Source organism: Vulpes lagopus, chromosome 24 (assembly GCF_018345385.1).
Source record: "Vulpes lagopus strain Blue_001 chromosome 24, ASM1834538v1, whole genome shotgun sequence".
NCBI classification, from domain to species: domain Eukaryota; kingdom Metazoa; phylum Chordata; class Mammalia; order Carnivora; family Canidae; genus Vulpes; species Vulpes lagopus.
This window is the reverse complement of record NC_054847.1, coordinates 10,355,163-10,364,760: the sequence shown is the minus strand read 5'-3', so window position 1 is coordinate 10,364,760 and position 9,598 is coordinate 10,355,163. Positions and strand designations below refer to the sequence as shown.

The window sequence follows — 9,598 nt, the reverse complement described above, 5'->3', positions numbered from 1 at the left end:
ACCCCCCCCCCTACACCTGAGGAGAGAAAGGAGGGTCTTAGTTGGCATCTGTTGCCCTTGGACCCTCTCCCGCCTCCCACTTCTTTTTGGTGTGGGGACTTAGGGCGGTCTCCTCTGGAACTCAGTCCCCATCAAAAGTCAAGGAAGCACAACGACCTCTGTTTCGTCCTATTTGACCTGTTTCGTCCTATTTGCCTTTTCGGTGATCCCTGAAGCCGGGAAGGGGGCAGGTTTGTACAACCCCCCTTCAGGGCAGAGAAAAAGGGTTGCCAGGGTTGCCCTGTGAAGGTCCCCTCCCCTTTACTGAGGGCCTGCAAGACCCCGACCTTCCACAGATACTTTCTTCCCTGCCCCTGGCTCAGAGACGTTAAACAAGCAGCCCAAGGCCCCACGGCGGGTGCTGAAGGCAGCAGAGCCGGGCCCGGGCCCAGACCCTCCGGACCTTACGGCCTCTCCCGGACAAGCCGGGCCTGGAACCGACTCCCCCGGCCCGGCCCGCCCTCCCTTGAGGAATCCGGGCCCCGGGGAGGTGGTCCCCGAGGTCCTCCGCCCCCGGCCCCGGGGGACCCAGGCCCGTCCCGCCCGCCCTCCCCGCCCCTGCCCGGGGCTCCTCCGCGCCGCCCGCGCTGACTCAGCGCACAGCGAGCCGCGCCCGCCCCGGGCTCCCGGGCTCCCGGGCTCCGCTCGGGTCGCCCCCCGCCCCGCCCCGCCCCGCCCCGCCCCGCCCCCGCCCCGCCCCCGGGGAGAGGTCCCGGCCCGAGCTGGCGCGGCCGCCGCAGAGCCGCTGGAGGGCGCGGGCCGGAGCGCGGCCGGGGCGGGCGCAGCATGACGGCCATCGCCGTGCAGGTAACCCGGGCCCCGGCCCAGCCGCGCGGGCTGCGCCCCTCGGGAGGCGGGGGCGGACTTTGCGCGCGGAGCCGGCCCAGCCGCGGCGGGGTGGGCGGCGGGGTGGGCGCCCCGTGGTGCCCGCCCTCGGTTGCAAGCCTGCGGGGTGCGGAGGAAAGTGGGCGGGAAGCATCCTGGGGAGCCCGCGGTCCCCTAGGGCCTCTGCTCGCGGCCGTGGCTCCCAAGCTTCTTAGGGGGGGATTTTTCTGCTTCTCTTTGGGGTCCCCAGTAACCATGGGGGGGGTCCCTCCTTTTTAAGAAGGAGAGGCGCATCCGGGGTGGAGGATGGACACAGTCCACTTGCAAAAGGGAGGCTTGTCTTATGTAAGGTGAGGATTTGTCTCGGGGGAAGCCAGAACTTTCTGGGCGGGGGCTACAAAGACCGTCTCCCAGACGCTTCTGGGGCGCTGGGGCGGGGACCCACTCGCGGGGCGCGCGGGGAGGCAAGGGAGCCGCATCCCCCCGAAGGCTCGAGGTCTCAGACTGGGAGAAGATGTTTTTGTTGGCGGAGAAAGCTGCGCGTTCCCGCCGCGTCCCCTGGGCGCGCTGCGGTCCAAAGGCAACTTGGTGGCGGGACCGCCGGGTCCCCTGCGAGCGAGCCGCTTCCCCGAGCAGGCGGCTCCCGGCGCCCCGGTCCGAGTCTCCTGGCCCCACCGTCCTCACGACTAGAGAGGCTCAGAGGGGCGCGTTGACTTTGGGTGCAAGCGCCCAGCCTCCAGCCCTGCCCCAACACCGCTCCCGTACGTGCGCCTTCACCCAGTTTAGGGAGAAAATAACTGAGGCTCGGAGGGAAGTAGCCCGCCCAGCGCAGGCAGCCAAGCGACAGGATCGAGGTCCGGGGCTCGGCTTCCTACTCCAAGTCCTACTTGCCCTTCCTACTTTTTACTAACAAGAAGCCCTCCCCGCCGGGCACCCCCAGACCCCATCCACTCAGGGCGCGGCCGCTCGCGGGAGCAGGGGCGGGTCGCAGCGAGCCCCTCGTCTTTGTTCGGGACCAGAATGCGGAGTCTCGAGGAGGGAGCGTCCGGGACAGCCCCTGGGAAGAAGGGGACCGGGAGGGAGGAGGGTGGGACCGGGTGTGGTCGCTCTCCTCCCGGAGCCCGCGGTCCAGCTGCGGGGAGAGGCTGGTAAACAAGGATTTAGAAGACAAATCGGGAAGTGGGGGCTAAATTAAGAGGTGCAAAGGCTGCAGGCTGGGTTAATGGGCGGGGGCGATGTGTGCGGGGCCTGGGACACTGGCAGCAGGTGGGGGGCCTCGGTGGTGGCGGGGCGAGCGGGGCCCCGAGGCTCTGCCCCAGGGGTGGGGCGCGCCCCGGGCTGTCCCTGCCTGACTGCGGTTGCTGCTCTTCAGAAGCGCCTTAAAGCCCTGCCAGGGGCTGTTCTAGGCTCTTGTGATAACTCATTCCAGCCCCACCCACCCACCCACCAGCACGGGGCGGGAGGTGCCCTATCTTCATGTATAGGCGAGGAAACCCAGTGAAAGGGGATACATGCATGCCAGAGGACGCATAGCCAAGAGCAGGCTGGCTGGGGGGGTGCAGGCAGGCGTGGGCTATGGTTCCAGGGATGGTGGCAGGAAGCTGGCCAAGATATTTCTAGTTGGGACGCCCCGGTGGCTCAGCGGTTGGGCGCCTCCCTTCAGCCCAGGGCTGATCCTGGAGTCCCGAGATGGAGTCCCACATGGGGCTCCCTACATGGAGCCTCTGCCTGTGTCTCTGCCTCTGTCTCTCTGGTGAATAAATAATCTTAAAAAAATAAAAAAGATATTTCTGGTTGATCATGATAGGGGCCTGACCTGGGCCTGCACGGAGTGGGCAGTGATTCTAGAGGCAAGTATGGGAGGGAGGGCTGGGGATGTGAGGAAGGAATAGTGAGCAGGGCCTCTGGGGGTTGAGGAGAGAGCAGGTGGGGTCCAGGAGTGTAGAGAAAAAGAAGACCTTGGGATTGGACTCAGTGGCCCAGGAGTGTCAAGTGACCCTGTCTTACAGCTCATAGAAGTCATTCGGGGTTAGAGATGGAAAAGAGAAACATTTTTTTTATGGAGAAGAGATTAGTGTCTTGGCCCAGGTCCCCAAGCCCGAGGCCCTCAGGCAGGGGCAGGACTAGACAGTCTTGATTCCTCTTGTGCATTGGCCTTCCACTGACCACACTGCCGCCCGCGCCCCTCCAGGAGGTGGTTTCAGGCCCTCTGTCACTGACAGCAGAGCAGCTCGAGTGTAGTGCAGCGTAGTTAGGAATGAAGACTCCAGTCTGCGTTATTATTGTCATATTATCAGTAGGCCCCCAAGCACCTTTCCATACATGATCTCACTTAATCCTTGGGAGTTTTCTTGCTGATTAGAGAGTTTAAATGAAGCCAGCTTTGAAGTTGGGAGGGGGAAGAAATGAACTGACATGAACTGGCTCCTCTTTGATCCCAGTGTGATGTCTGAAGGACTGGAGGCCAAAGTCCAGTCTGTGCCCAGGGCAGGTGGGGCCGAGTGAGGGACAGTGCATACCTGTTCTCTAGTTCCTGGGTCCTCTGGTGTTTTGTGACTTGACTGGGGCCTTGCCTCTGGGCTCTCCTATTCCAGGACCTTACCAACCAACTTCTAGGAGCCTTGTAACCTGGCCAGGTAACTTCGTGGCTCCCACTCTCCTGCAGGGGTCGCCAACTCTCATTTTGTAGATGGGAAACCCAGGGCCACAGAGGTTCAGAAGCCACCCAAAGACAAAGGCCTTGAATGGTTTGTAAACAAAGGTTTCCTTAGTTTGCTTCTTAGCAGTAAAACCGTTTTTTTCTGATGAAGCCAGCACAGACACCTAGGCTACCGGTGTCTCCAGCAGGTAAGAAGTACCTGTTGTGGTTGAAGTAGGGAAGTGATCCTAGCTGGCCAGCCCAGCTTCTCCTGCTCCCCCTACTTAGCACCTGGAGGCCGCTTAGCAAACAGGGGGTCACAGTTTGAGAACCCCAGCCCACTCCACCACAGTGTTCTTTCTAAGGTCCTGGGCTACTTTTGTCTGGGGATGTGAGTTGGGGCCCTGATCCCGCCTCGGCATCCATCCCTCTGTACTCTCTACACCTTTTCCCCACCAGTAGTAATGAGCCCCTGATAGGAATGCCCCATACTTGGAAGGCCCCAGTCAGTTTTTATTAGCTGAATGCATCCCGCACCCTGCACATTATACAGTTGTCCAGGCAGCCGGAACAAGCTTTGTGATTTAGGTGAGTGATCTTGGGGGAAGTCATCTGACCTCTGCATGACATAGTTTCCCTCTTTACACACCCCCTGTTGGAGCTCCCTGCTCTCCCCACCTCACAGGTTTGAGTAAAACAGGTCCCTGCTTAGGCAGAAGTGCTGAAAACAAACCAGGTCCTTATTCGTGCATGGGGCGGGGTGGGGGCGGGGCTGAGATTTAGCAGTAGCTTCTGCTCCAGTGGGCAGGTTAGCAGGCGCCCTGATGTTCCTGCTGGGGCTCTGACCACAGGAGTCTCCCAGGAGCATGGCTTTGCTTTCTGTCCCTCACTGAGAGGTGTTACCGACTTGCCTCTGGAAGCTTCCATTTGCACATGGTATAAGGTGCACCCCATAGTCCCTGTTCAGTTTCCCAGCAGTGAGAGCTGCACATGAGCTGCCTGCTTTGCTTGCCTCCCAAACTGAAGTGTAACCTGGGCTGCTTCTGTATACACTGTAAAGGGTAATTTATGACCAGGTAGGAGATTCATTTAAAGGGAGCTTCTGATGGAAGTGACAGTGGTTGCAATGACCATTTTTCCTGTGGCTTCTCAAGCTCTCACTGGGCCTCACTGAATGCTCAGGTCAAGCACCTGTGCCATGTACCAGGGATGCAGCAGTGCCTACTTGGGAGGCCGTGCCCTCCTAAGTACAGCTGTGGTCAGAGCAGTGAAGAAAACGGCCCCTGACGGGAGGAGTCCTGGTTTGAGTTGGGTCAGGGAGGCAGGCAAGATCTCTGTGAGAAAGGGACATTTCCATTAAGACATGAAGAATGGAGAAAAGGAGGTAGCCTGGAGAAGAAGTTTTCAGGTGGAGGAGCCAGTAGGTCTGAGGAAGAAAGTTCTAGGCTATCCTTAGGTCTGGAAAGAGGGCTGCTGTGTCAGAGCAAGGGGGCCAGGAAGAGTGTGCTGGGGGGTGAAGTTGGAGAGCGAGGCAGGGCTTGTGGGTAGTGGTAAGGAGTTTGATTCTTTGACATGCTTTTCTTTTTTTTTGCTTTATGGTTGGGGATAGAACTCATGCCTGGGTGGCGTCCTGCAGCTATGAGATAAGGGACACCTCATTGGATGTCCGGCCCAGCTTGGCAGAAGAAAGGGGCAGGTGCACCCTTCAGGGCTGAAACTAGAGGCTCAGTGGCCTCCCCACACCCAGAAGCTTCTAGACAGACATCTTGATTGGCCAACTCTGGGAGGGGTGCAGGTTCAAGACTGAAGGGCAAAGTGCAAACACCACTTTCAGTACCAAGGAAAACAAGGTAATAATAACATGGAGTCTGGAACATGCAGAAGCAGCTGGGTGGAGATGAGGGTAAAACTGAAGTGTACTGGGAATGTAGCCCTGTATTAGAATGCTAATTTAAAAAAAAAAAAAAGGAATACTAATAATCCAGTGCTGGGATTCTTGCCGTGTGTACAAAGAAACCCAGGGGGTACTGCAGGCTCAAGGTCACACGAGCCAGGCCTGACAAGTTTTCTGAATTCAGAACAGACTAGGATCTGCCAACCTGCTGATCAGTAGAATTTGGATTTCTTATTCTTGAAGATCATTGAAGAAAGAAAGGTCAGGGAAGCTTTCGTGCCTGGTGAATAGTTGGACAGGCAGTGCTTCTAGGTCTTGAATGGAGGACGCAGCAGGTGGAATAGGGGAAGGACTCCCCAAGAAAGGTGAGTCGGCTGAAAGGTGAGGAGCTGGGAAAGAAGCTGCCTGCAAAGGTGGGCAAGGAGACTGCAGCTGAAAATGAGGCTTTGGGAAGTCGGGGACATGGTCAAGGGTTTTCCCTGCAGAGGTTGGAGGGGTAGAGCAGGGCCCTCCCTGATATGCTCTCTGGTGTCTTCCAGGCCCAGAGGCTCCTGGCCCAGAGGAGGCCCCAGCGGCCCTTCTTGGAATCCTTCATCCGGGCCCTCATCATTGTGTGTGCTGCTCTGGCCTTGGTCCTCTCCTCCGTCTCCATCTGCGATGGCCACTGGCTGCTGGCTGAAGACCGCCTCTTTGGGCTCTGGCACTTCTGCACGTCTTCCAACCAGACGGGGCCACACTGCTTCAGAGACCTGAGTCAAGCCCGTGTGCCTGGGCTGGTGGTGGGCATGGTCCTGGCCCGCAGCGTGGGCGCCTTGGCCGTGGTGGTCGCCATTTTGGGCCTAGAGCTCCTCATGGTGTCCCAGGTGTGTGAGGACCTCCACTCGCGGCGCAAGTGGGCCATGGGCTCCGTCCTCCTCCTCGTCTCTTTCGTCCTCTCCTCTGGAGGGCTCCTGAGTTTTGTGATCCTCCTCTGGAACCACGTTACGCTCATTGGCTTCACCCTGATGTTCTGGTGCGAGTTCACGGCCTCCTTCCTCTTCTTTCTGAATGCCATCAGTGGCCTTCACATCAACAGCATCACCCATCCCTGGGGCCAACCAAGGAAATTTTAGGCCTCTCGCCTACATCCGAGGACATCAGGTTCTACATGCAAGTGTGGACAAGATTCGACTTTTCCAACATGTGACCTCTGGTGGGGGTAAAGGCGGGACAATGACCTTGAAACTGCTGCTGCTTAGCCAATAACCTTTGGGTGGTTGGCCACAATCAGCCCAGTGGCCTTTGCAGCTGGCCTGCAGGGCCAGAGGCCAGGGTGCCTCAGTGCCACCAGCTGCACAGGCTTAGCCAAGTCGTTAGGATGTTGATTTTAGAAGAAGTGACATATTTTAAAACCTTTTTCTTGAATCCTTCTTCTTGGGATGGGAATAGATTGGGAAGCAGCGTGGGTGACTGTGTGCCGGGATGGGGGCTGTTGGGTCCCTGGGGTCTCCTGGGGTTGCCCAGAGTGGATCATGCCTGCAGCTAAGCATATCCAGCCAGTGCCTCAGACTTCTCTTCCACCAGCTCAAAGGGCCTTTGGGCCCATCGCCCTGCCGTAGCTTCAGTCACGCTTGGAAGCAGAATTCAGGATTCCCTTGAATTTTTTTTTTTTTTTTTTTTTTTTGTGTGCATACTAGGTTTTCAAACCATTTGACTCCCGTTTGAACCCTGCCCTTTGGGGCAGGGGTGGGGAGGGCGTAATCCTTGAATAACTGTAGCCTCCAGCAGCCGGCTGTCCTGTCTGTGGGGACCCTGCCCTAAACCCTTCCAGCAAGCTTCCCAGGGTGGCCGGCCAGCCCTCCAAGGCAGTCCTCCCTGAGGCCAGCGTGCCTGCGTGTCTGCTTCTGATGTGTCAGGACGGCCTCAGGGTACCACTTCTGATCCTAGAGCACATTTCCAAAGAGCACAGATCTGGACCTGCTAAATTCCAAGGTGTAAAGGGGACTTGCAGGGCCTTGAGTAATGATTAACAGCCGGCCCGGGGGATGAGTGCGGGTGAAGAGGACCAGGAACCAGTGGAGATTTCCATCCTTGCCCACAGATGTGCATTTCTGTGCCAATCGCCCCCTTTCCAGTCTCTTCTCTGCCCCATAGCTGGGGTTTCGCCCCTCAGCCACTTCATTCCCCCCTTCCCTCTCCACCTGGGCCACACTGCTGCTGCTCTTGGCATGGGTTTGGGTCTCTGCCCCATCCTTGTCACTGCAGGTCCCCTTCCTGGCCTGGGCTGGGTGCATTTATCTATCTCTTGGGGTTCTTCAAAGCTTTTCCAATGGAGTCCATGGAGATCACTGAAGAAAGGTGTCACGGGCCAATCAGTTTTTCAGAGAGCAGAGCTCATCAACCCTATGGGCTGGGTTCTTAGCCCTGGCAAAGAAGCACCTGACCTTTCATTTCAAGAGCCGTTCACCAGGCGCAAAGGGGTGACCTTGTCTCTGCAATGGGGAGGTGCAAAGGTGGGAAGCCAGGGTCCAGAGGGGGATGGCACTTGTCCGGGGTCACCCAACAACAAGATGTCTCCTCTACATTTGAGCTCCTGTACACAATGCTTTCCCCTGAACACTGGTAGGCTTTGTTTTGTAAAAGGGCTCAAATGTTCAGTTCACTTTCATCCTCATGTGGCTGGTGGTGAGGGAGTGCTGATAGTCAAGGGGAACTGAGATCCAGAGAATAAAGGGGAGACATCCCCCAGAAGACCCCCCTGTCCCCTGCCCAGGACTGAAGAAACATACAGGCTCGGAGCACAGGGATTTGACACCAAAAGCCCTCGATGGAACTTCTGTCCCTTCTTGCTGGGTATCTCAGGCAAGTCACAGGACCTTAGTGAACCTGTTTCTTTTCTGTCCAGCGGAATCACACCCCCATTCCCAGAGGGATGCTTGCACCACGCTAGGGTTACTAAGGAAGCTAGGGATCTTAGGACTGTCAGCCATGCTGACTTGGGACAGATTAATCCAGCTGCCTTGACGCTGTAGGGGAAGAGCTACCAGAGAGGTGACTTGTAGTGAAGGGTAGGGAGGGTCCGCCTAGAGCCAAGGGTCTCCATTTCTCCCGTTTCCTGTGTGTTGAACTTATCCCTGAAAACTCCAGGAAGGGGTAGGGAAGCGAGTGGGAGTGTCCTCCTCCACCTGGTGTCTCAAGGGCAAAAAGAGTGGTCAGTTACGGACCAAACCCATCCCCACTACCATTTATTTCCCTGCCTTCTTCTGGAGCGCCCGAACTGCCCTTCCCAAATACAACAGACCCAGGCCCTCTCTTCCTGCCCCGTGGTCCCTCATTGTCTTCAGTTTTGAGGAACATATCACCTTGGGCTCCAACCCAAAGCCCAGAGGAGGGCTGTGATGGGTCCCAGGAGGAACAGATGTGTGCAGAGAACTGTCCTGCAGCAGTGTCTGGCCTTCTCATGACCTGTCTTGGCGTCTGTCTGTCCTGTGACTGGCCCTGCTCCAGACCCTCAAATGACACTGGCCCTGTAGGCAGCCCGGCTCTGCTCTGAGGTGCTGGCCTTGGTGCTGTGGGTGAAGCCAGTGAGGCCGCTGGTGCCATTGCTGAAGGAGGTGCTGAGGGCCATGGGGCGTAGGAGGAGCTTGCGGAGATGCCACTGCTGCCACTTCTTCTGCACCTCCAGCTGCACCTGGCCCAGAGACCAGCCATCAGTTGGGGAAGACAACTCACCTTGTCCCCAGAGCCCCATTCACTGCCCCCTCAGCACAGGCCCTGCCTTTCCTGCAGGCCACTCAGATGGACCCCTTCCAGCTCCAATATCCAGTAGGGATCGAACCCCCTCACCTTATCTGGACACTTTGACCTGCCACCTTACTGCATGTGTCCTGAAGAAGGGGCTTGGGGTTATTTTACGAATTGCAGAATGACATCCAGATCATGACCTGGGACCACCGGACCCATTCCCATAAAGCCAGCCTAGCTCAGAACTTAAATCTGGGGACCTTGGAGTGGCTCTTTGGATATTAATTTCACGGTGCCCAAGCTGTAGCAGCCCAAACCTTTGAAGCCAGGCTTCAGGGCTTGAGTTCTGGAAAACAGGTTATTCCCCTTCAAGTGTGGTGAACCAGATAAATGGTCAACAGTCACAGGAAGGCCCGACTTGGGTGGAATACTGTATTCAACTGTTGGTTGCATGGCTTGTGTGTGTCCCCCCCCCCCGC

At 57.6% G+C, this 9,598-nt stretch overlaps 2 protein-coding genes across 3 annotated transcripts in view; one reads left to right on the top strand and one right to left on the bottom strand.

The window, feature by feature from the left end:
* The first annotated feature begins 738 nt into the window (after positions 1–738).
* TMEM37 (transmembrane protein 37) lies at positions 739–6,791 on the top strand. Its single transcript, XM_041739777.1, has 2 exons — positions 739–846; positions 5,936–6,791. Exons 1-2 carry the CDS (start codon positions 826–828, stop codon positions 6,506–6,508), a joined length of 594 nt encoding a protein of 197 aa, XP_041595711.1. The 5' UTR covers positions 739–825; the 3' UTR covers positions 6,509–6,791.
* A 150-nt stretch (positions 6,792–6,941) lies between these two features.
* SCTR (secretin receptor) overlaps positions 6,942–9,598 on the bottom strand; it is a 74,369-nt gene continuing 71,712 nt past the window's right edge. For both annotated transcript variants that reach the window (XM_041739774.1, XM_041739775.1), the window contains exon 13: positions 6,942–9,066. In XM_041739774.1, the coding sequence (XP_041595708.1) occupies positions 8,887–9,066 (180 nt within the window). In that variant the 3' untranslated portion in view covers positions 6,942–8,886. The remainder of the gene's footprint in view (positions 9,067–9,598) is intronic.

Bases quoted from the DNA above. Each gene is read 5' to 3' on its own strand.
- TMEM37 (XM_041739777.1), top strand. From the start codon at position 826: ATGACGGCCATCGCCGTGCAG. The intron at 847-5,935 runs GTAACCCGGGCC...GGTGTCTTCCAG, and splicing joins TGACGGCCATCGCCGTGCAG to GCCCAGAGGCTCCTGGCCCA.